Source organism: Aythya ferina (assembly GCF_964211825.1).
Source record: "Aythya ferina genome assembly, chromosome: 1".
NCBI classification, from domain to species: domain Eukaryota; kingdom Metazoa; phylum Chordata; class Aves; order Anseriformes; family Anatidae; genus Aythya; species Aythya ferina.
Window position 1 is genome coordinate 192,145,614 of NC_140296.1, and position 27,015 is coordinate 192,172,628.

The 27,015-nt window shown below is 40.7% G+C and overlaps 2 protein-coding genes across 5 annotated transcripts in view; both read right to left on the reverse strand.

The window, feature by feature from the left end:
• CBLL1 (Cbl proto-oncogene like 1) overlaps positions 1-27,015 on the reverse strand; it is a 78,634-nt gene that overhangs the window by 7,001 nt on the left and 44,618 nt on the right. The window lies entirely within an intron of this gene.
• Positions 607-24,659, reverse strand: SLC26A4 (solute carrier family 26 member 4; the record flags this gene model as incomplete). Of its 3 annotated transcripts, XM_084509903.1 has the most annotated exons (20): positions 607-3,088; positions 3,839-3,922; positions 4,237-4,382; positions 4,702-4,756; positions 6,245-6,475; positions 7,819-7,914; positions 8,025-8,117; positions 8,440-8,509; positions 9,608-9,714; positions 11,062-11,157; positions 11,384-11,461; positions 12,238-12,351; positions 14,749-14,896; positions 15,848-15,930; positions 16,041-16,193; positions 18,804-18,968; positions 19,456-19,646; positions 21,255-21,365; positions 23,519-23,658; positions 24,505-24,659. In XM_084509903.1, 20 exons carry the CDS (start codon positions 24,657-24,659, stop codon positions 3,065-3,067), a joined length of 2,340 nt encoding a protein of 779 aa, XP_084366029.1. In that variant the 3' UTR covers positions 607-3,064. The 3 variants fall into 3 exon arrangements, with proteins under 3 accessions (XP_084366029.1, XP_084366030.1, XP_084366031.1); XM_084509904.1 differs by lacking the exons at positions 23,519-23,658; positions 24,505-24,659 and adding an exon at positions 20,763-20,894 and having other exon boundaries at positions 21,255-21,359; XM_084509905.1 differs by lacking the exons at positions 21,255-21,365; positions 23,519-23,658; positions 24,505-24,659 and adding an exon at positions 20,026-20,249.

Sequence of the window (27,015 nt, forward strand, 5' to 3'; positions counted from 1 at the left end):
GCGCTGGTCTCCAGCTGCTGGCTGACATCACCATGGGAGTGATTAATGTCTTAAAACTGGAGCAATCCTTTAACCAGGTTTATAAAAACTTAAAATGGCTTGACAGAACAGTGGACCTCCAGTATGCACTGAAGCTTCATAGGAAGAGTGCCCTGCCCCAGAGACTACGTTCTGGATTTCCATAAAGTTAGGGGTTTGAAAATACCACGTATAGAACATGTAGAGCACGGAAGGAATATACAAATAATGAAATCCCAGGCTATAGGGCTGAAAACGCCCTCAGTCTCAAATAGTACCTCATAACTAAAGCTGGGACAACTCCAAACACTCCAGGCTGGTCAGCATCCTACTGAAGGTCCTCAGGATGGGGACCTACAGAAACCTTTCTCCATTATCTTTGTAGCCCTGGCTTCACAAAACAGCCTTTTAAGCCTCTAGTTTCTTGTCTTATCTCCAAAAGGTGGAGAGAGGGGGTTTGGCATTCGTTTCTTTTGTTTGTTGACAGGCAGAGCCAAGGGAAAAGAGACACTGATCTGTGCAAAGTGCATTTCCACGTCATACAAATGCACAACGAGAAGAATTTTAAGAAAATGCAGGTGCATGTAGTACTTTTTCAGTATGCACAACTTTATTTTCTAGTTAATGGATACAATTACTTTCAAAATGCCTCTTTTAAAAAGGGTAATAAAGTTAAAATGCATCTCCAAATTTAGTACCTGATATGCAAAGACAATAATATTCAAAATGCATATAAAAAAAGTCACTTCTTCATTCCACTGAGGGGAAAAAAATCAGTACCTTTAGTTGCATTACTTGTGGTTGTTTGAATTAGTACAAAATTGGGTAGAATTTTAGCTTCAATGCAAAATTGTTTTGGTATCCTTCATTCTGATGGATAATTAGACAGAAACTCACATACTCCTGACCCCTCTGAAAAATGTATTGGAATGCCTGCTGCATGTTACCTGCTACCATTCTGTGTAAATGTAGGCTTTTTGTGAAAAAATTACTCAGGAAAGGTTGAGTGCAGCTATACCTTGAAGAAATACACAAGCCAAGAATGAGAGTAAGTGCATTGCATCGTGTATTATCACAACGGATTGATTCCAGCTGAAATGTCATGTTTGGACAGAACAAGAGTGCCAACAATTTTATTTTATTTTTCTAAATACCTACATGGACAAGAACTGGAGAAGGTTCAAAATACAGGGCCACATTTTTGGCAAGAATTTGTGCTCAAACTTCACAGCGCAAATGTTCTTTTGAGGGGAAAAAACAATCCATGTTAAAATTTGTATCCCATCTTTCCATAGCATGTGTTCTGCATGAAAATGTTCTGAGCCTAAGCATTACCAATGTAGAAACCTAGGTTTTTGCTGGCTTGGACTGCAATGCCCGTACCTTTGAGGTTCAAACCTCTGGGGCATCTGAAATGAGAAACTTCACTGTCATGAAGATCGAAGTTTTTGCCTTAACTAGGGAATAAAGATGTCGGGTTGATGCTGTTACCCACTGAATAAGGATCCTGTCCAAGTGATTGAAATTTATAGTGTTTTTTTTTCACTGATTTTGATGGAGTTCACTCAGGTCTTTAGGGCAGATAATTTATTTAGTGCTTAGCTTTTCACCTGAGATTTTCCACTAGCTTTACTTGCAGCAAAAAAAAAATTCAGTGCAGTGAGATACGGGAAAATTTCTCTGATGGAATCAAATAGGGAGACTCAAGTATGTGAACATACTGAAGCTGTTTAGACAAAATTGTGAATCTTAAATATGAAAGGGCCTTTATACCGGACATTTCTTATACTTTTGTTATGATATATTCCCTCACCATGCAGGTTTTTTTTTTTCCAATTAAAAATATAGTGCTAAAATATTTAAGGTAGCAGTCTATTTTCCATCAAAGCACACTTCTTTTTTTCATGAAAATTAAGAACATTGACTTATTGCATATCTATTTTATATACTCCTAAAACGAGGATTAAAGTTGTGCAGTTCAACTCCTTTGTCTTCTGAAAATTATTGCACTTGTGCATTATGGACTGTCAAATGCCTAGACATTTCCTGCAAAAGAACAGCAGCAGTCTGATGTAGAATATTAAAAGAAAAAAAAATACGCTATATAAAAATAGAACTATTCATTAAACTAATTAATTTCCTATATTTAATTTTAAAAAACCTCTATAGTAGGTCACATTCTGACTCTTACTTGCATTCAGTAGCAGCCTGTTGCACGGATTCCGTTAAGTACTTGGGAATTAAGATTTTTATTAATCTAACCCGGGTCATAATCTGCCTATTGATGAAAGCTCTGTAAACTAGCCAAAAGAATCTGCTGTGTATACTTCATTTTAGGGATGATCATTAATAGTAGTGCATGATCTGCTACGGTGGAATTAAGACAAAGCTAATAAACCCCAATCCAGCTGTCTTTACTATTGAAACTTAGTCTATTTAAAGTTTTTAGTAGTTCAGTGCAGTTTTCTGTTCGTGTGGCTGTTCCACCTGTCACCTGCTCTCCAACCAGCTGTCCAACAACCTGTAGCAATTTAAGGAATTGCTTGGAAAGAACAACGCAGAGAGATTTTTCAGGAAGGTCTCACAAATCTTCTAGAATTGCCAAAACTTGGCCGGTTAGAACTCCTGCCCCCTCGCTAGGCGTTGTACAAAGACATGACAAAAGGCCTAAAATCCAAAAATCTTGGTCTCTTCAACTCCCCAGGCGGAGCACAACGCAGCTTCTCTTCCTGTACACTCCGACGTAGCAGCGTAACGCACCTTTTGCCTGACTAGTCCCCGAACTGAGTACATCTTTCATAACAGTCTTCTGATTTTTTTTATCAAGATATCAAATTGGAAAGTGCTCGCTGAATCAAGGTCCAGAATATTTCATGGATAACGGAAGCTAAAATTTGGAGATTTCTAGAGATCTGTATCATTCAGACTAAGAATCAGGGTTTTCTTCAAGTGCCAAGATTGGTTTCATTGCAGAAAATGTGTATATAGTACCGGTGCATAAATATTGCTGTGAATTCACAGGGAAGGCAGTCCCAGCAGGCCCTCTTCAGGAAGCCAGCCTGCGCATAGCCTAGTGGAAGGGTTTTGAAAAGGTAGAGAGAAACAAGCCATGGTTAGTTCTGAGTATGCACCCCATGGAAAACACAATGTTTGTGTGTGTGTTGACTACACAAAGTTCAGCCTGGGCTCATTGACAGTACAGAGAAAGTAACAGTGACTCGTGTCCGCACCAGACAGATCAGTCAGGAAGCTGCAGGTCTGAAGGTATCTGCAAAAAGTGGCCATAAAGGTGGAGGACAGAAGCCTCTCAGAACAATGTCTGAGCTTGGATGGGTGGTTTAGAGCCTGGCTTCTTTTTCATATTTTATGACAGCAATATAAATATCTAAGCAATTCTGAACAGAAATCAGAATTCAAGTCTTTTGGCCTGCCATGTAAAAGTGCTTCTTTTACAGAACTGTGGTGTCTTTCTAGCTTTCTTAATCCTTCATTCCTTTCTGCACCGTGACTTACAGAGGAGAGAAAAGTGCTTCTCTGCACAATAGCCCAGTGATTAGGGCGCTCAGTGGATAGGTGGTAGGTATTTATGTTAGTGATAGAGTAACATTTGGGTTTCTTGCAATATTCATAATAATGCCTCCCACCCCCCAAAAAAAAGAAGTGGCAGGGGAGGAGGTATGGGGGGAGGACGAGGGCTGAATCAGGAGTACCAGCTACCACAGCCTACTGAAAAAGCCTAACGGCATGGCTCAGTACTACAAAGGAGTAAAACCACCAGTATTCTCTGAATAATATACACATTCAGATCTAAAGAGCATACCTCTTCCTGAACATCAAGCTCGTCATCAGTCCGGGTTGTTTCTGTGAATTCTATAGGTTCTTTAGACTCCTGCATAAGTGAAATCTTGGCAGAAAGAAAGAAACACAATGAGTTATACATTGTCCATATCACTGAAGTAGATTTATTATTCTGAAGTATCTTAATACAACTTCCACAACAGACTTACAGGTCTGTTGTTTACTGCTCCTTGACAAAGCTGTTGCTTTAGTTTAGCTGAGAGGAACTTACATGTTGGAAGCTGTCCGATTTATTGGATTCTTACTTTTTTGTCCTACGGCTCTATGTCTAGTTTTCAAATGTGCCATGCCGTAGCAGAAATTGCCAGAATGAATGCTAGGTGATGGAAGGAAGGGAAACGTGCTCCTAGATATCCTTACCTTCTCAAATATGGGATCCTGGCTGTCACTGCATGTCATTTGATTCCTAATGTAGAGCACAGCATCATGGACAGTCAAGAAGAATATGTCTTTTCTGACAATGTCATCAAAGAAGGCACTTCGTTCCAGCTGAGATATAAGGTTGTCTGAATTTAAAAAATAAAAGTCAGAGCAGGTTAATTTGAAGTAATTAAAGAAATAAATATCAAAATACTTGGCTGCAATTATCAGAAATCAAATATATAGCCAAACAAGTCATTAACAACAGCTATTTTTTGGCTTTTACTTTCTATGTTTCCTTTAAACCCCACCATTCTTTGTGTCCTAGAACAGCCACCATGATTATCAGTGTGAGAATTCACAATTTTATTAGAAAAAAATGCTTCCACAGACACATCTAGAGATCCCTTCTCAATCTCACTTCATTCTTTGCATGAGCGATAGTAGAAATATTTGAACATTTACCTTGATATGAAGCAAAGTATACTCTCACATCAATTCTCTCAAACTCTCTAATTATCTATAAAGAAAGGAAGAAAGTTTACAACAAAAACATAAATAAATATAGTCTGTAAGGACAAAATACATATATATGTACATATGTCAATTAATGTAATGTATAGACACACACATGCACGCACACTTTTTATTTGTTTCTGAGTGTCTTCATTCAAAATTTCCTGTTTTGTTTATTCATAGTAAAAAAGGAACTGGTAAACTTTGCTATACTTGAAGACCTATTAGTTAAGTACCTGGTTGTTGAAGTGACCAATCTTTGACTATGTCAGTAGAACTATCCATTTTACACATACACAAATTGCTGCCTGTTATTAAGGTTCTGATTCTGTTCTCACAGTATGAAAAATCATGTCTCTTCAAGTGACAACCATGTGGACCTGGGCAGCCTTCTTTCCCTCAAGTATCAGTGATACAATACAGTCCTTCCTTGGCACATGCTTTTAATATTTTTTTTACAGAGATTTTCCCTCATGCAGTGCACCAGATGGACCTGTTCTTGGATGAACAAGCTGCATATGGAAAGAGTTGTCTCTGTGGAACCCACAATCTCATTTGTCTCAGAAGCTGGAACTGAATCAAAAGTAGGGCTGAAGCAAGTCACGCTGCATTCCTTGTATTTCAGTTGGTTAAAATGTTAAAAGGTGGGAGACTGCATTCTACCCCTGGCTTCCTGATGGCAGGTGGGTCTCTCCAAAGAGCATTTTCAGAGGCAATTGCTAATTGCATTCACTTCTGTTCAGCGTTAATCTAGAATCATGGTAATCTAAGATCTGTTTTATCAATAAGATAAACAGTCCCATCTGCAATTTGGAGTTAGTGAAAGCAGTAGTCTGAACAGAGAAAGTATAATAAAAGACTAAAGATGAAACAATTTGCTCCTCTAGGCTTGTAACTGGGCACCAAAAATAATGGAAACATTTGGCCTTAATCTCTTTACCTCATTTCCCTCTCCCTAAACAAGGAACATTATCTCCTTATGACCTCAGTGTGATGCGTGAAGATGAACTAATGTTGATGAAGTGCTCTGATGTTAGCCGCAGAAAATCCTATTAAAAATGAATCATTCTTCCTTCCTTCATAATTCAAGTAATATGGAATAAATAAATCTTGTGCATAAAGACAGAAAATGATGATAAGACAAAATATTTACTACCTCTGTGTTGAGTGAGCATCGTCCTATACCCACATTAAAGCAGGAGGCATGTGGAAAGAAAATATGGAACTAAAATGTCATAATGCATGCACACAAGTGGGCCACATTTTTCAGTTCTAATTTTGGAGTACTTGACTCTTAACTATGCAGCCTCTATAATGTTCTTTTCATGCTTTTTTTTTTTTCACCTAAAATATGCACACACCAATATTCTACCTGTGGCTATCTAAGTTTTAAAGGTATTTTTTCAACAACCTTGCCTTCACCTAACAGCTCTTGATTTACATACTGCTGGCCAGATTCTTTTCATTGGAACACCAGAAAAAATGTCCTTACCGTTTTTATTGATCTCACAGCTACAATATCCAAGAAGGTTACTGCTCCAAAGTCAAGAATGAGGCTGTGGATCGGCACCTTGGGGATGTTTACTTTGACTGGCAACTCTGAATTCCAGTCCACCTGGATCTCTACTTCTTTGGTGGGAACTTGAAGATCTTCGTTGTCTTCAGGCTCCTCATCAGTCTCAAAAGCTTCATTAGTTATGCCAGGCTCACTGATGATGCCATTCTAATATGCAGATAATATATGGAATAAATCATGTAACCATGGAAAAATGTTTGAATATAATTCCCTGTGATAACTTCTGCTTCAAGAATGAGACCAATATTGCATCCAAGAATTTAAAGAAAAAAATGGAGTAAATAGTTTTCTCTTCCTCTATGCAGTATATTTCCTTTCCTCCTTTTTTTTTTTTTAACAGAGCATCTTCCTACAAAAAAGGCCACTATCAAATATAGATATAGATATAGATATAGATATAGATATAGATATAGATATAGATATAGATATAGATATAGATATAGATATAGATATACACACACATACATGTATGTGTCTCAGAGCTACTCCTTCCCTCAAAAGCTTTATTTCTAGGAGATATTTAATACCGGTATCTTGAATTTGAATCCAACTTTGAATTAGGTCTGCCACATTTAACTGCATGATGAAGTGGAATATATGCAGAAATATTGCATCCTGCACTGAAATCACTGGCAATGGAATACCCATTCCTAACTTCCCACGCTGAAGATTTAATTGGTTACCTGTCCACTCCTGCAAACATTTAATTCTTGAAATGTACGTTCTGTACTCAGAGGATGTGGAAGACCAGCCAGCTGGTACAGCTGACCTGTGCACAGGAAGCTGGATAATTGTGCCATGTACACATGAAAGAGCCAGCAATTTTACCTTACAGATACAATCAAGAGAGGGACTCTGTCAGGGAGTGTAGTGATAGGACAAGGAGTAATGGTTTTAAACTAACATAGGCTAGATCTAGATCAGACATTAGGAAGAAATTATTTATTATGAGGGTGGTGAGGCACTGGCACAGGCTGCCCAGAGAAGCTGTGGATGCCCCATCCCTGGAGGTGTTCAAGGCCAGGCTGGATGGGGCTTTGGGCAACCTGGTCTGGTGGGAGGTGTCCCTGCATTACATGGCAGGGCGTTGGAATTAGATGATCTTTAAGATTCTTTCCAACCTCAAACCATTCTGTGATTCTTTAATTTAATCTCAGGTGGTGATGGGTAGAGGTGAGATCAGGGAATCTCTTGCTTTCCACTGCAGTTAACATTACAACTGTCACAGCTGCCTGAATCTTGATGTCTTTGGCAATAAGAGCTGGGCCGATGATCCTTGTGGGTCCCTTTTATCTCGGGATATTCTATGATTCTATGATTCTGTGAATAGGAGTACTGTTCTGCTAGACCCCCTGCAGGTCCCAGACTTCCTACCATAGTAATCAGTCACACTTTTCATCTCTATTTTAAAGATGAGTACAGAGGAACTCATAATTAAGGCTTAAGTAATAAGCTCTAACAGTAATCCTTTGAGAAGAAAAAAGAATTACCTTAGTAGCTTTCAGTTTCCCCTTCTTGATTAGCTTTTGTATCTTCCTTAGTGCTTTGAGTCTCTTATTATATACCTTGACTGCATCGAATCCCACCTACAGGAAAAGGATCAAGGCACCAAAATGATTTAATTTCACCTAGATATAATTCTAAGGAAAACCCAAAGCCAATTAAGTTGCATCCAAACCCATCACATATCACTTACTGTGGATTTGAGGCTACTTTTCAGTCCATCAATGTTAGCATAAAAAATTGGACTTGAAAACCTGAGGATCTTCACACCTTCTGGTTCTACAATCTGTTGTCAAAGAATATAAGGTTGAGCCGCAACAACTATATTTTGGCTACTAAGGAGCAGTTCAACTGTTTCAACAGTTCAGCTACATAACTAATTCACTAACAATTCACTAATCTTTGCTGATCTTTGAGGTGATTCAGTTTTTAGATGCTTACAGCCCAGCATGCAATATGGACCAACCATCTGGATCAGGATGAAGAATTTAATGTTGCAACTTGTTATCTTCAAGCATTTCTGAAGTCAAATTGTCAACAATCAGCAAGGTACAGCTTTTCCTACACTGGCTTGTAGACTGAAGGGAAACAACTCAGCAATGACTTACATTTTTGTAGTCCTTGACCTTCTTGTATATGTCTGTGCCTGGAATGTTTCCAAAGCCACCCCATGAAGGACTAACAGAAACAAAAAGACAGGGAAAGTAAATATCATAGCTAGGCTTTTTACTCTGAAAAAATATATTGATCACTCTTCCCCATTTTAAATCAACAGAAACAATATTACATTACAATATTACATTATCTTCACACTATCTGAAGCTTTTTCTCTAATCCCTTTTCTCTGGATTTGGGTCAAAACCAAAATGTTTTGCAGTCTCCACAGACATTTTTAACAGCTGAAGAAAATTATTTAGAGGTTTGCAAAGCCTTACTTCCTTTTCTTACCTGGATTTCACAAATCTGAGTTGAATCTGTGGATGTTTTTTGAGGATCTTAAAATTCTTCTTTTTAGTAATTGTGAATTAGTAGATTTTACAATCTCCTACTCTATGACACCTTTTGGAAGGCTCTATTTTTATGTATTTGCTGACAGTGCAACTATCCTTTGGTATTGGTGGCAACCCTACTGTATGGACTCCAGGCTGAAGGAAAGGAGTTATGTTGTATTTTCAGATAAAAGATCAAGAAAACGTAACAAGATAGCCAAATGAGACTCTGCAAAGTCACCTTTTCTCACCATTCCACTGCCACGTGTTCTTAGAGCAGAAATAAATCAAACACAAACATGAAATTTTTTCTTAGTCTCATGCTTTGTCTTCCCCTTTCCCCATAGGCGTACACTCAGCCTTGTATAAGCAATGACCAAAAACGTTATTGGCACATGCAACGTACTGTAGTATGATTATATGCTAAGAGTGACTATAATGAGTAATTCATTAGAGAAGCCATTCATATATCTTTTAACATTTTATCTAGAATATTCCTTTCTCTTTTCAGAATACAGCTACATGGATGCAGAAATAATATATAGCTAAATACTACAAAAGTACCCAACGTGATACAGAATAGATACTGATAACATAATGCAGCCTCTCACGTCACTGTTATTTTAACTGATAGCACACAAAGTGTTTTGTTCTAAAGAATAGATTTTTCCACTTCAAAATCTTTGTAAACCAAGCACATTTTCTGCCACAAATCATCTTGCTTTTCAGCATATTGTCTCTTTGATGGTATAACACTAACAATTATTTCTGATCCCGTGTTACTTACAACTGAACTCTCAGCACAACTGTCAGCAATCCAAACAAAAGGCCAGCAAGCAATCCCAAATCAAGTCCCAGAATGATGGATGCTACACATGTGAAAACCCAGATCATCTGGAGAGGAAATAACAAAATCTCTTAATTATAACATAGTACTCCTGGTCACTCTAAAGAATCACTACATCAGACAATAAGAGTAGCAGAAGAATTTAATGTTGGAAATGATTATAGCACACTGGCAATTAGCTGATTTCCATTTAAAAGCATTTATTTTCCTCCAAATTACTTCTAGACATGTATTTTTTTAGGCATTGCTAGCATTTAGGAAATTAAAAATCAGAAATAATATTTTTCCTGCAAGGTAAACACTGTAAGGTTCCCCACCTATTGACATGTACAGAGGGAAGGGGGCTCCTCAGTGATGTCCAGGAACCAGAACTGTTCCAAAGAGAGGTTAGCAGGTTGCCATTGGCAGGTCAATGGCACTCTCTAAAAGTCTCTGCTGAATGTTCAGGCAGAACAGTTGAAGTGGGCTCCTCAGTTCCTCCCTGCATTGCTGCCCAGGCAGAACATGCAATGGACCCAGTCCTACCAAAAGCTGAGTGCCCGCACTTCTTACTCAAGTGAGTGGGATCTTTTATCTGTCAAGAGGACTATTAAATGATTGACTAAATAAATTCAGACCTATCTAAAGCAGATATTATTCATATACCCCCTGTAAAATCTGTGTGTAGTAGGGTCTGCACACAGAACACACATTTCATGCAATTGCCTCCTGCCCTAACGGCTATGCTGAGGGTTTGTTCCACAGAAAACCCAGTGGGAGAAAACCCCGAGATAAGGTTACAGTGGTTTTTAAGAAAAGCATATTCATACATCCCTTAGTACACCAAATGAATCCGCTTTCTAGCTTGGATTAGTCTTGCTACAGCAAGAAAATATACTTTGTAAGGACCATCTGAGATTATCCAGGCAAGTGGGAAACTAATGTGATACCAACATAAGCATACATGCATGAATTAAGAAAACTTCAGCTTTTCTGGCCCATTTAAATTTTGCAGAAGATCAAAGCAGAATGGTAAATGTGGCCACAGGCCATCTTCATTCTGATTTTCAAGACATCTCAATACAAGATTACTGTAGACTATGGCAATTGCTACAAAGAAGTCATCGCTGCACAGGCACCTTTTCTGTGGGGTATAGGGAATAAAGAAGATTATATTATGTAAAACTCTAGAATGGGAAATTTTCACCTGACCTCATGATATGTAACTTTTGAGGGTGCACACAAAATAAGTTTGCTAGAGCAAATCTAAACTAAAGATTTTTCTGATGGTAACTCTACAAAATTCAGTTGATGTGGTAGTTAAGAGAAAGTTGGATGACACTGAAAGGAAAAAACAGGAACAACAAAAAACATACAAAAACATTAGGGAGAGGAGGAAAAATGAGTTGACTTACAGCATCCACTTTATTCTGTCTCCACAGACGGGGAACATCAAACACTTGCATGAACATCCCTTTCAAGTTAGCTATGACTACAGCTGCCAACACAGACTGCAAAGGAAACCAATGTAAAGGCACTATTCAAAAGCCAAGATGCTTATTAAGATATATTTAATCTTCTGTTTTCTGTTTACAAAGTGTATATCATTACACAGTGTAAAACCAGCGCCTCGTCTGGTCTCAATCACCGCAATTGCAAACAGGGCTATTAATTCTGTCCATCAAAGCTGAGCATTCAGATCTGATCAGTGCTGGTGGCAGAGTATGAATACAGTACCTTTTGTAAGGGCTCTAGCAATTTCCCCAGGGCAACAATGGCAATCAAAACAATCCCGGCTGAGATTATACCGGCAACCTGCGGAGGACACAGTGTTTATAGAAGATGAGCACGTTAAGATTATATCTTATGTTTCTAGGATTACAAAGTAGTTGTTTCTAGGATACACAAGTAGTTACATTTCTTTAGGAACAAGGAGACCTGCCAAAATGCCGCTGTGTTTAGGCATACATGGGCAATCATTACACACTTCAGCTAACACAGAGGGAATTCAATTAAGCAGGTAGTGCAAACAACTGCACGCAAGGTAGTAGCTCTTGAGGGGGCTGAGTTGCATAGAGAGATGAAAGGAGCTGAGTCTGTGTGGCAGCTGGAAAAGGGGCTGCTGGATAACCTGGACTTCTCCACTGTTAAATAAGTGTGTGGCTGTAGTCCTCTGAAACCGGGGAGCACCACACAGAATATGAGAAAGACGGCACATGTGCACATGTGCAGGGCTGCTCAGGCCAACACATGGGACCTTAGGTACCTCAAAGAGGATATATAGGGATGGGATAGGATTTCGTCCTGCATGCTGCATTTCTACTGCGACAAACTCAGTCCCTTAATTCGTGATGAAATTCTGGGGAATTAGGTTGGAAGGAGTTTGGATCCTAATGTAAATCTGCGTATGTAAAACTTGATTGCCCTCTTCTGGCAGAGCTACAAAAATGATGCAGTACCCACACACAAGCTGCTAGCTGAGATACCCGTGGCATTATATGTGACGGGAACACAACCATTTCAGGACCACTTTCATCCCCATAGATTATTAAACTCACCTGTGTACACTATCAGTAAGAAGAGGTCATTACCTGAGTCTTTCCACCAGTACTTTCTTGGACTGCAGTCCGTGAAAGAGCAGTCGTTGCAACAAAACAAGAAAAGGCACCAGAAAAAATGTTGCTGATCCCAAAGGCAATAAACTCCTGAAAGGTAATTGGATGATGCTGTAAATACAGATTCCTGAAGGTGATTTTGCAGTGGAGAGTGACAATAGATTTTACAATAGTTCACAAAGTAGGTAGCACTGAAATATTGAGAAGAGCCTGGATTAGTAACAGCTGTTAAGTTTACTCTTGTGCCAGTGTAACTATATGTGTTTAGAAACCAATGCAATGAAGTTGACATACCCTTTGTAATGTGGGCATACCTGACTTAAAATAAAGGCTTTTATAGCTTTTTTTTTTCCATGAATGCTGTCAAAATTATCATTTCTTACGATTACACAGGTATAATTGCATCAACAAATGGGACTAGTATAAATATAACTCCTGAATATCATCATCTAAAAAAAAGTTTAATCAGTACAACAGTCTGAGTTTAGACACGGCTTTAATTAATGCAAAGCATGGTATTATTAGTGGAACTAATCAGGAGCCTTGCAAAAAAACACAGTTTCACTGAAAACTTCTAATTTGTTGAGCCAGAAGTTTTTCACTCTGAACATCCCAATGAACTCACGCTGAGTCCCAGGCAGCGTTCTCACAATTTTGCCCCAGGGTCACAGATGCTGGCACCTACTGATGCTGGTTGTTCTGCTCAAGTGACAAGGACCCTGGGAGCTTTATGTCCTGGGATCTGGGCCATTCCTCTGCTGGGAAATGAGGCATTTGGGAGCTGCCTGCAATCCCATATAATTGACAGAAACATTGTTTTTATCAAGCTGACAGAGTCATAGGAGCTTTCCACTCACTGTGAATGTTTAAAAATATAATTTAGAATTTGATTTTGACTTTTTTTTTTCTCCAAAATGAAGTTTCCTGTAAGCTTTTAATTAAGCTGTAACTACGAGAGCAGGATTATAAAGTCATGTTCTTTAAGAGAACAGACCGAGGTGATTCCTGCCTGTTCCTGTGTAACAGCTGTGTTCTGCAGGAAAATGCTGGAAATGCAGTTCCTAGTGTTCTTAGATCTTAATAATCTATGAATCTATGAAGACAAAATAAACACTAGCAGATAATAGTATTGGACTGTCCTTCAAAATGATTTTACTACCTGCTTTTATGATGCTATTTTAAATTCTCCAGTTCAAGTAAACTATTTGCCCATCATTTATGACTGCAGTTAGCCTTTGATATGCATAAAATTCATAGCATTAGTACTGGAAAGAATGCATTTTGCTTTTATGGACAATAATTCTGCTACTGTAATATTTAATTAGTATCTTTGAAGCACATCAGTGATGGAAGAACAGCATATTCAGTGAAAGAACAGCATAAACAGCACTTCCAGGAGTATGCATTATTCATTCACAGGGATTAAACTGAAAGTCAATGCATTTTTGGCAACTTTAAATCACAGTGTTACCAGATATGAACTTTGTGTTTTATATAGTGACCAGCATGTTCAGCAATAGAATTTTGTTACATTCTGCAGAACAGTAGTTCCAAAACCAAACTTCACATAACCCATTAGTGCTGAAATAAAGAAGGACTCATTAAACAAAGTGCTCAGCTTATCTATTTATTGCAGTGAATGCGTTTTCCCATAGTTCAAAGGATAACATTCAAAATTAGCATAGATGCAGGACAAGGAGGTTTTCCAACATGTTTCTCCCATGCCCATGGGTACATAACCACTTACGAAGACACTAGATGGCTGCAAGAATCCTGTACATGCTTGGCAATGAATATAGCTCGAGCAACTTTCTAACTACATGCCTTTAAAAAGCAATGTTTAAAGCAATTCAATTGTTTGATGTAGGTGTTTTTCATGTTCATACACTCACAGGCATTTAATTTTGTGAAGCTGTAGGACTTAGCTGTATGGTTACAAGTGTATTCGTATTGCATAACTGGTGCCACACTGAGAAGCACATCAATTTATTCTGTAGGAATAAAATCACACCTTAACTGAAAAAGTTCAAGCCTAGATAAAGCTGTCCAGAGCAGCTTCTTAGCTGGGCATTGCCTTCATCTCCAGTCCAATAACTCACGTCAAAATCTCTCTTATGAGCAGAAATAGAAGGGAGGCTGCTCAAGCTGGCCATGTTAATGCTGTATCACCAGAAAATTCCTGTGTACGGTGCTTAGCTTTAACTACCCTTCCAGAGCTACTACACTCCCAAAACTGATATGGGAGCAATTAGGATGAAGAGCAGACTCTGAAGATAGAGCTAATCTGGCTCATCTTTGTGTGGTAAATTTGTTAGGTAATATATGGCCATTGCAGATTTATTTTTTTCCCAGCAATTGGAAGAATATTTCCCATTAGACTTTAACTTTAGTCTGAAAAAAAATATGTTTCTTTCATTTGGACACATAAATCACTGTGAAGCAGAAATCACACTCCCTGTGTTTGCAGACAGTTTTGGTTATACGTACCTGGTTTCCATCAATAGCATAGTCATACTTGGTTGCATATACTTTCCCCACAGATACAGCAATAGCATAAGCGACAATAGCGATGGAAAAGGAGGCTGCTATCATCTGGGAAAACAGGCTGACATCTGGAGGTTCGGGAGGCAAAAATCTAGCATTTAGAAAATACGTTAGTATTATCGACTTTGATCAAATTCTGTTCTTAACTAGAGCTGTCAAGGAGTTTGAGGTGGAGGCACACAGGTTGCTTATAATATGAAGTGTAATGTTTCAAGTTAATAAAAAGGTGGAAACAGCCCATTGACATCCAGAACATGCTTATCTAGCTCACCATAGCCCAAATCCTGATTCTATTAGTCAGCAACAAAGCTCCCATTGTTCTCAGCATAACTGAGATTTGGCCTTGTGATAGCAAAGTGAAAAAGTACATTTTTGAAGAACCAAATAAAGGATATATTGAATAAAACGGCGAATTACATAAATATGTTAATGACACTTCATACTGTTGTTAACATATTTCAACGGAAGACCTCAAAAACATTTTATCCCCTACTGTGTTTCCACAAATTTTAATTAATCAAGGCCTGAATACCAAATGGAATGTGAAGGTTACTACTGTGAAATGCTCTGAATCTTTCAAGTGAAAGTCTCTACCAGTGTAATCCTCAAAATCCTTGCTCCTATGACCATGTTAAGTGACAATATTGATTGTGATAACAGCCTGAGTATGAACTGTAGTTGAATAACTCAGGTTTACGGAAATTATAGAGAAGGAGAATTTCATCACTTAAAATCCCTTAATTTATTTTTTATATTTTCCTTAGGCATATATTCACTTCGGGCACATGACATAATTAATTCTCAGATGAACTTAATGAATCAGGTAAATGTTTCTAAACCCATTTTACAGATGAAGAAAAGCTACGCAACATAATTAGGCAGCATAATTGACAGAGCCAGAAGTAGAACTCATGACATCTCCAGCTCTGGCTTCTAAACTCAGGTTACAGCTCTCAATCTCTCTTTCACGTCTTTTATCTTACCACTGTCATTTCTAGCCAATTAAAATGATACCTATGTCCCAGAAAACAAAGGCACTCACCCTCTTGGAATGCTCTTAACAATGCCTGCATTGTATTTGTTTTCCAAGTCGGCAGCATATGAAATGCCAGTGGCTACTATTGTCTGTAATCAAATGAAACAACAGTTTCAGTACTTAAAAAAGGCTCGTGTCTTCCTGTAGCCAGCCCCATCTGTTTTACCTGTTACCAGTTTTGTCATGCTTCTTTGCTTACCACAATAACTTCTATTGGTATTGGTATAGGAATCTTGTGTTTGAATCGATCGTTTATTTCTTTAACTACCATGCAGATAAAAATGGTGAGGAGTCCGGCAATAAGATCTGCAATGTTGGTGGTACCAATTCTTTCAAACGTTTCAATGAGAGTCTGAAAAATAAAAATGACAACATTTGCACGTGGAAGATGTGAAAACACTCATGAGACGATCCAGGTGCGTAGGGTTCTGGAGGAGACCAAGAGTTGCTCATTCCTTTGCTCTGGCCTGGAGGAGCTTGAGAATAACTCTGTCTGATGTACTATCGAGCTGCTACAGAATCAGTGACTGGATTTCATGGTGTATTTAATGGAATAATTGTCTACATGGAGTTTCTGCATCCTGATTTTTAGAAAATTAATGCTTAGTAACAAGAGCTAAAGCCCTGACTGTTTTACACCAACCTGTTCTTAGAGCAAGGATGGGAAGACCTGCAGCTTACTCACTTTCCAAGCAGCAAGAGAGATTCTCACCTTTATATTCAAATGACAGCTAGCAGCCCCATGGGCAAAATTCTGATCTGCTATATGGCCAGTACGTACAGCCTGTAGGTTACAGATTTCCTACTGCCACTGCTGACATCCAGACAGCGAGTATGACAGCGTGGATCCTGCCAGGCTGTGGAGAGTCCTGTGCTTCAGAAAAGCAGATGCAAAATCTCACCTTGCAGTGCATAACCCTGCTGCATTAACCCTGCTCCCACCAGAAGCCAGTCCCAGGCTGGAGGACCCTCACAGCTGGACCAAAACAGGCAGCGCCCTCATCTATCCTTCCTATGTCCTTGCTTGGTCAGATTGTTTATAGCAAACTACAGTCCATGTAACTGACATTTATGGTTGTACAGTGTTTATACAAACATGACAAAAGTATCACTTCTAAGTGTACAGGAAAACAGAATGGGCTGATCAGAGAAAAGCCACCTATCGGTGGCTTTCCTATCTCCTCTCTCCTCCTCCTAGGCAATGGGGTAATTCTCATTTGTCCCTTGTCTCCAAGAAAAATTGATTATTCCATACACAGTAAAGAATGATCTGATAGAACAGAGGTTTGAAACAGACTTCTTGCCTCCAGGTTAGCTCCTGAAATTCTAGGCTGTTAGTTTAAAGGCAAAGGGAGAGTTGCAGCAGCAGTACCACTACTACCCTCCTGAAAAGATTCTTGGTTTGAAATAAAATACCTAAGTGCTTGACCAGCAGTGTTTTCTAAGCTAAAGTAGAAACCTTTCCGAAGCACTGAATCAGATGCCATTCTCTGGGGATTGAAGTCATTTCTTGCCTGTTGTACTGCTCACCCCAAATCCCATTCTTACCATACGTTCCACTGCCACGTTTTACAGGGGAACAAGAGGCTCCTAACTTGGAGTTGTGAATTCTGCCAATGTCAGATGCTCGGTGTTGCAATTTGTTAACCACCACTTCTGAAGCAGGTCCGAGACTTGCTGAAGCTGACGCAGCAAGTCTCTGGTTGAGCAGATCAGAAATCACAATTTCTTTGCTCTGCACACATCTGCAAACACCTTTGCCTGGCTCACCTGCTAGAACGCAGAAGCTTTGAGCTTTAACCTGAAGAGTCAGCAGTCCGCTCAGGCTTGCGGGAGCTGGAAGAACTTTGTAATTCCTTTTCAAAAGTACCTTCTACTAGCTGAACCACTCTTCAATAATTATAAAAAACAGAGACGGAAAAACCTGCTGGATCAATTAGTCCATCACCAGGCTCTCAGGTTTATCACATAGTATTGTATCTTATCTAATTTTCCACGCCCCGAGGCAAAGAATTTTCATTAATGTTAAAAAGGCCCATAAAATACCTTTTTTTTTTTTTTCAAATAGTTCACCTGATTTTTTTTTCTAAATTCTACCTTGCTATTTGTAGTTATATTCATCCTATTTTTGGTACTACAGATGCCTAGGGTATTTTTGCTAATCTGGTTTTCTGAACTGACACACAAAACCTGTAAGTAATTTTTGTCTAGAGCAGCTTCTTTTAGAAATCTATAATGTTAATTTAAAGTGCTATGAAGACCTAAAATATTATGAAGTCGAACAGTTTCATGCTGAAGTCAGCGACAGAACTCTCAATAATTTCCCTGGGGAAGCAGACTGTTCTGTAATGTGAGAACCTCTAGGAATTCAGTATTTCTGTAATCCAGCCAAGACATTTCTCCATTTGATCATTTCCTCTAAGATCAACAAATGGAGTTGTGACAGCAACATTTAGCCTCAGCTTAGCTAACCAGCAGGTACCTGGCCACAGGACGTGAATCCACATCCTTCTGTAGATGTTCACAGGAATAGAGAACAATGCCCTTGACCAGGATGACTGACTGCTTTAAGAGTAAGGAAGCTTGGGACCAGTTAGCTTTGGGGGCTTCACAGTGTGCCAGGAAGGGGTGGGAGGGAAACAGTCTCCAGAAGTGATAACCCCCCAGAAAAATGAATTTCTGAATAATTACTTTCAAACTTTATATGAAAAACTGCTCTGCCTGAAAAAGACTTCAATATAGCAATTAGCCTTTTATAGTCTGGGGAAACAAGAAAGCAGCAGCTGAGAGCCCTTCAGCTGTACATGACCACCTGCAGATCTTCCTGACAGTGAGAATTAAAGAGATGCTCTATACACATAAATTGCATATGGATCACTCCTGTATGAAATAGAAGCAGAAGGCAAACAATTATGCAAAAATTCTGTCATAAAACCAAAACAAATTAGAAAGGCATACTTACGTATATTATGGAAAGGACACCATTATAGTTTTTAGTTGAAACATTTAGGACTATTTTCAGTTGTGACACAAACACTTGAAAAGCAGCTGCAGTGGTGAATCCCCCAACTAGTGGATCTGCAAGGTACCTCACAATGAAACCAATCTGAAGGACTCCAAATATTACCTGGAAAAATCATGAAGAGTAATAGCTTGCTAAGCAATAACAAGGGCATGCTTTTATTCGGTGGTTTCTTATGCTTTGCTCTTTTCTTTTTTTTGACAGTCTTAGGACCATTTACCCCCATTGCAGACTAATGTAGCATAATATCATGCCATCCAGTGAAATTAAAGAGACCTGAAGAGCTTTGTGAAAGGATGCTCCAGGATATGGAGCTAATACACCATTAGCACTGAGTTTCATGCAGGTCTCATCGTCTGCAATCACAATGCTATCTTTCCGTTGTCAATGCTCCCAGTCATGCTGCCACAAACTCTGCCCAGGATAAGAAGATTAATCCCCAAAAAGCTCTTCAGAGTTTGAGATGACTTTCCTTCATTTTTGTGTTTTACTACAGGAAAAAGACTTATTGCCCCAGTAGGTATTTCCATTCTGCGTGTTTTCCCATTAACACTAAAATACCAACTTAGTGTTTTCAAGACAACTATTTTACCTGTAAAATTCCAACCAGAAACGTGAGGGTGCTAGCAATCAGCACTCTCTGTGCATCTCTGGATTCCGTGTCTACCACTGTCCCAGTACTATTAGCCCCTGTAGCATTACTGCTATCTATGATAAAATTTTCATCGGGGGCCATGCTCAAGACAACAGATCCCACCATCAAACTGACTACAGGGAATGGACCTGTAATGACAAACAGAACATGCTGAAGTTTAATATGCATTGAAAAGAAGCAGTTACCAGACTAGACAAGCAAATTCTAAATCAGAAAATCCATTTAATAGTTTAACTGGGGTACATTACTTAGCTGTAGTAGTTGTAGTAGAGGGCCAGAAGCCACTGGCGCTCCGAACATGGCACAGAGACACAATTCCTTCCTTAAATAACTTTTGTTATACATAGACATGCAGTTTCATCCTTTGCTTAAGCCAATTAAGCTGTATGAAGGCCAAAAGCTGTGACATCTTCCAACCATTTCCCTTCCATCTGCACCAGCAGCTCTGTGGCCCACCACCAGATAAAAGGGATCACTTATCCAGCTAAAAACGATGTTATTATTTACTTGTTTTTGGTAACGGTTAGTTTGCAGCTGAATGAAGGAACTGATGCAGATCACCACATAGCTGCATGGTCAGGAATCCCAGTGCAATGGTGGTTGCAAGAACATGCACCCAGGGATAGGACTGGCTTTTTTGGCAGTAGTTTGGTGTTACATTGGCTAAAGATGACTGAAACTATAATTTGGGAAAGATACAGAGATAGTAAATAATCATCGTAACAGCAAAACACAATCTAAAAGCAATTGAATTTGTTGCAGTTTTTACTAAGATTATGCAGAAAAGGAAAATGGCACAAAATGTCTTGAAAGAAGATAAGTTAATTTTACAGATTTCTTAGATTTTCTTAATGAATAAGCATATTGAAGAAAGTATAAAATGGAGTGGAAAATGTAGAAAGTAGGGATGTCAACATAAGTAGAGGTAAGTGCTCAGGGCTGGAGAGAAAATGTGAGCTGGTAGGTAGGGTAAGAAGACAGAAAGTGTCTTCTTTCAAACACACAGAAGTATTTGACGCCACAGAGAAGAAAGCTGGTGAAAAAGCACAATATCATGCCAAAGCTTTGTAAGGGAAAAACAACCCTAGTGTTAGGAGGTGTGAACAAGGTAAGACTGTATTTGTTGGAGTAGAGAAACAGAAATTTCAGTGATCAAGCTGTAACATGAATTTTAAATATGCAAACTGACAGGGAAAACATATACATTTTAGAGAAAGGATTCAGAAAGAATCAACAAGTTTTACCCATAGCCTTGATGTGAGGACCTAGAGCGAGGCTGGAGTAGACACAGGTTCTGGGTCTCCGCAACAGGCAAGAATATGGTATTGGCCACAGTGATCAGAGAAGGATGTAGCAAGGAAGGCTTGAGGAGAAGACTGAAAGACCTGTTTTAGCCATCTTGAGCTTTAGGTAATAGAAAAAATGTCTGTTCTTACTGCCTACTGAGGCAGGTTTTATCTTCTAATTTCTTGCATAGAGTGTAGCCAAAAATAACATTTAAACTTCAGCATAAACACAAGTGAAAGGCATGCATGGGCACAAGTGAAGTTAGTTATTATGCACAGCTGCCTGTATAGAGAAGAAATAAGTCTTAAGCCCCCCAAACCCACAAATATTAATATTCAGCATAACCAATATGGTTCAGAAAGTAGCCATCATAGGAAATACTGATGTTCACAGTAAGGATTAACATTTTGTAATAGTTAATTTACTGTAACTTCAACATATGCAGTTACCAACTGAGATGTGCCTTGATGTTCCCAGGAAAAAGTATGTCAGGATGGGGAAGAAGGCAGAATAGAGACCGTATCCAACAGGAACTGATGCCAGCAAAGCATATGCCAAACCTGAAACGATACATGATCGAAATTTCACATTTAAAATCACTCAGAAAACTACTGTCTTGTCTAGAATAGACTTTCAGAAAGATTTACTCTTTTTATCCAGATGCAAATTACAAAGTTTTGTCTGTAAATATGTTGCAGGCACATATGTGAGTATTGTAAATGATTGTATATCCCACACTGCTAGTTGGATGAGTAATTACTGAAAGATGTTCCTATACCTGTATAGGTAGCATAAAACACACACTCAAATAAGAAGTTTAAGCAGGGGAACACTGTTGCAAGACGGAATGGTCTACCCATTGAGAGAAAAGAGGACTTCTTTAAGTGCTCAAGTTACAGACAGAATTTTCAAGCATTAACTCTGAATTATTGCACTACCAATAAGCTTCAGGATGCTCAGTCTTCTGAAAATCAAACCATTCTTTGACAGGTGTCAGTTTATAATTGTAAGTACCAAAAGTAAATCACCCAAACTGGAGAGTTTTGATCCTTACCATCTTCTCACTTCATATACTCACGCTTGTCAAATCCAACATAGAATTAAAACAAAACTAAATGGAAAGGAAAAGTTGCTTTCCGTATCATGCCCTGGTTAGCTCCCATGGCAGACTGTTGTATTCTGCATTGATACCACAAAAAAACACCAAAGCGAAGACCTGGTCACGCTGCTATGCCTGGTGAGAGGACTGCAAGTGGCACTATGCTGCTGGGAGTTAGGGACTTCAGGCACTTTGGGATCCCAGAAGACTTTTTTGACAACCATTTTGGCCAGTTTTCATGATTTGGAATTTCATAAGTGTTTTATGTATATATATATTTAATTACATCCAGTGCAAATCTAACATGGTTAAATTTATACTCATTTGTGTTTTGTTTTGTTTTGTTTTTAAATGTATTTTTCAATCCACAGAGGCAGGAGACCAAACAGTATATTTCAGAAATCAGTTCTACAAATGGAATCTAATTATGAAAAAATCATGCACCACCTTAAAAATGTAAATGAGGGGGTTACAGTGAGAGCATAATAGCTGTAATAAGTCATATCGAAGGCCCATCTAGCACAATTCACCTTAAAAAGGAAGGATAGTCCTGTGATTGAGGCACCACCTTCTGCAGAGATCTTCCAGCTCTGCATGACCGTGGACAAGTCACTTCCCTGTTCCTCAGGTCTCTCTGCCTGGGGCAGGCATTTGTACCACTCCTTTCTGCAGTCCGTGCCTTCCTAGCACGCTCCAAGGGAAGAGACAGTAGGGAAGATTTGTGGCTAATTGGGAAAGAGGCACTTTCTTTGTTCCCCGTGTGGTCTGTAATCTTTGCCACCTTGTGTAAGCAACTTATTTCCAAGGAAGGAAAATGTTTTGGTTGACACAGCTAACTTCACCTCCCCCAGTCCTGAAAAATTGTGAGGGTAGTGGAAGAACAGCATGGAGGTGAAAGAAATGAATGTGCTGGTGCACTTCAGGATTACAGCTAGCCTCTTCTCTGAAAAGGGGACCTTATCAGCTGCCTCAGGCACATGAATGGTCTCCCCCTTTAAGCCCTTCTTTACCAGCATAGTTTCATTAATTTCTGCTTATTTCTGTCACTTTTCTGTTTGTTTATCTGCTGAATCCTTTCCCCCTAAGCCATGTACTGTAAATATCCATTAAGATTCAATTTTTTTTTTAAATGTGAATACAACACCACCTCCTTGAGGACTGTTTTCTGCAGATACTTAAACAATCCTGCAGGCAAAATTTAAAGGAAAGTTATCAAGATTGCATTATTGGGGGGGAATAACTGGATTTTTTTGTAGGCGGCTGCAGAAGAACTACAGGTTCAGATAATTAAGAAACAGAAATATGACTGCATGACCTACCCAATCCATTGTAATTACAATTATTTAAATATCAAAATTAATACTCTTTCAATAAAAAGACGAAAAAAAAAAAAAAGTTAACTACATCTCCATAGCATGTCAAAGGAAATATAAATCTTCTACCCAAGCAGAGAAAAAAAAGGATAAATTAAAAACATCAATTATTTATCGCCAAATAATACCTAATATCTAGTATTAAATAACAAGCCTCCGATTTGTAATTCCATCTGAATAATATCATCGTGCTCGGCCAGAAACATCCCAGAAAGCAGAGGGCCGGCGTGCCTGGGTTTACCTTGCAGGGTGGCGACGAGGCCGGTGCTGACCCCCGAGATGATATCGCTGACCAGCCATTCCTTCACGCGGTAGCCCGGCAGCCACTCCAGGATGGGCAGGAAGGACTTGGTGATCTGAAAGGCCCTTTTTTTCGAACAGCTGCGAGAAAACAAGTTATGAACATACGGCGTGGGGCTGCAGTCAGAAGACAAATGAGAAAATCCTGTCAGAAAGCAGCCAAGGAAGCCCTGACAGAGAGCAGCCAGGGAAGTCCTGACAGAAAGCAGTCAAGTAAGCTTCAGCAGAAAGCAACTGAGAAAGTCCTGACAGAAGGCAGACGAGGAACCCCTGACAGACAGCGAGCAAGAAAGTGCTGTCAGAAAGCAGTTGAGGAATCCATGGCAGAAAGCAACCAAGAAATTCCTGACAGAAAGCAACCAGGAAAATCCTGACAGAAAGGAACCAAGGCAGATACGAGAGAAAGCAACCAAGGAGGATCTGACAGAAGGCAACCAAGAAAGCCCTGACAGAAAGCAACCAAGGAAGATCCAGCAGAAAACAGCCAAGGAAGATCTGACAGAAAGCAACCAAGGAGGATCTGACAGAAGGAAACCAAGGAAGATCCAGCAGAAAGCAGCCACGGAAGATCTGACAGAAAGCAACCAAGGAGGATCTGACAGAAGGCAACCACGTAAGCCCTGGCAGAAAGCAGCCAAGGAAACCCTGACAGAAACTGAGAGAAAGCCGGGATTTGTAGACGTTTCAAGAGGCAGAGATGCTTCCTTGGGCACCTCCTATGCCCCAAACGCCACCTCCTGCAGGAATCCCCCCACGTGTGACCGCGTCCGAGCCCTTCGCAGGCAGCCCCGAGGCGCTGCCGGACTCCTCAGGGGCCGCCTCACCCCTGGCCACCCGCCGCCACCTCGCGGTGCGGGGAGCCCGCGGGGGACCTCGGGGGTGGGGGGCGGCCCCCAGCTCCGTGCCGGGCCCCCCCCCGGCACCCACCTGCAGGCTGCCTGCGCCCGCTCGCGGAGGGTGGGCGGCAGCGGCGGGCGCCGCTCGTTCTCGTCCTGGAAGCCCGCCTCGCTGTAGATGGGCCGCGCCACCACGTAGTGGCTGAGCTCCGCCAGCGGCTCCGCCGCCCGCTCGCCCGCTGCCATGGCCCCGCCTGAGGTGGCGGCCGGCGAGCGGAGCCCGCTCCTTCTCCGGCCCCCCCTGGCGGCCCCGCTCGCTCGCTCGCTCCCGGGCTGGGCACGGCCCCGCGGCGCGGCGCTGTCCGCGTCCTGAAGCGGCTTGGCCCCCACCTGAGCCGCGGCATTTATACGGCCCGGCCGCGGTTATTTATGGGGAAACACCGGCAGCCGGCTCCGGGCTGGCCCGGGAGACGCCTCCGACCACCCCCGGGCTCCTTCGCAAGCCCTGCCCCGAGCCGGCCGCTCCCCAGCGCGACCCTCCCAGCCCCGCGGCCATGTTCCCCAGCCCTAAACCCCTCTCTCGTCCCCTCGAGGGGCTGCGTGGCACAGTAGGGGCGTTGTGTGGGGGGAATTCCTCCCCGTGTGTGCAGCCGGGCTCTGGGAGCACGCACAGAGCCTGCTGACGGCCGCCCCGTGTCTCCCAGGTGGAACATCTCATTCCCCCCTCCTTCAGCCATCACCTTCCCTGAGGGCTAGCTCCTTGAGGGTGGTGGCCCTCAGCCACCTGCTCAAGGACACAACGCGCTCGTCCCTCACTATTAAGGCAAGCCCGAGGGGATGAGACAGGTCCAGCTGCTCCACTCACTGCTCAGCCTACCTGGGAACCTCCTCTGAGCTTCCTGACCCCAAAATCCCGTGATCGAGCCCTTGGAGGCTGACTCCACGTGGAGGTACGAGCTCCAAATAAACCGAGCCATTCGCTAACAGGAGGCTGGAGGCAGGAGGCTGGAGACGGGAGCGTCGAGCAGCAGGTCTGTTCCCAAAGTTCCCTGCTGCCTCAGTGGGAAGCAGGAGCGTTTCGGAGCCCCCGGGCTCTTTGGGTCACACCTGAAATGACAGAAGGCAGCCTGCAGTTGCTAGTTTGCCCAAGGGAGATCAGAGGGAACAAACTACTTGGCAGCCCTGCTATGACTTTGGCTTCGAGATAAGATGGGGGCTGAAAAAGTCAAAGCTGTTAAGTACTGCTAGCTACACCTGCAGCATGTTTTGTATAGAGGACAGCCTCACAAAGATCTTGCAGGAGTAAACTAAAGCAAGTGTCCTTATCACCCCAGAAGACTTTCCCAATCTAGAATCAGGGCCAATGTTTCAACTGACACCAAAAAGACACATTGAAGGTCCTGGATCAAGCAAAATATCTGTTCAATGAGACACTCGGCTGTGAATATTCTTGATCGCCTTGGTTTCAAAGCATTTAAGCATAGTCCTAGCTTCAGGCATGTTGAAGCTGACTTTGCTGAACTGGAAAGAGGTCACTTGCTGAAAGTACGTTTTGTAGTGTTCAGGCTGTGACAGACTTCCCCTGCTGCTGGACTGTGAGAAATGTCTAGGTGAGCTGCTGAAATGCTTTGATCTGAGCCCAGTTGTATCAGGCAGCCAAACAGCCAGGTTCCTAAGCAGAGTCCCAAAGTTTTGCAGAAGCCCAGAAACACAGCCCTGGAGCAAGTAAAAGCTGACAGTTAATATTTAGCAGTAGGACTTTGATTTAAGAAAAGTTATCTTATGTAAATGTTATGTGCTGCAGAATTAGGCTGCTTTCAGATTTTATTTTATTATTATTATTATTGCTAGCAGATAATGCTGCAGAGAAATGGAATGTGGGTTGGGAAACAGAACAGGGGCCTGATTCAGATGAATGCTGAAGTACATATGGAAAACTCAGTTGGCTTCAAAACTGGGTAATCTACTGAATTATAATCCACTCCTGATAAAAATGGAGTGGCACAAAGAGCAGTTCTGAAATCTAGCTTTGAAAAGCTCTTGTGGTAATATCTTCTTAGGTTCAAAATTGAACACAAAGACAATGAAAGGACTCCAGAAGGTATAATGGCTTCTAGGTTAATCATTAAAGTAAAGAATTATAGCAGCAAAAACATTTGCAGGAATCCAATAGATGCCCTACACTTAAAACACACAACATAAACTCAATTTTGAGGACTGGATGCGTATTACATATCCTTTTCTCCTATAACACCCACAGAAGTATGATTAGTTTATTATTCATAGAACTAGAATTTTAGAAGAGAACTAGATGATACCAAGCAAAACCAAACCAGCCCCAAAGTCATCCTGAACATGGCAATTGACATTGGAAGACTACAGTGTGAAGAATCTGAATCAAGTGTAACTCGTGTTCCTTGCAAATCTGTTTCCTGCAGCACGTGAATGCTGAGGTTCAGCATCTCACAGGTAATGAAATGCTGTAGGATTATCAGCAGTTGGTGTACAGATGAGAACCCTGAAGGACCATGTACATTGGTAGGTCGAAGTATGTGCCTTTGAGGATGAGACTTCAAGAAAAAATGCCATCTGTGTAACACAG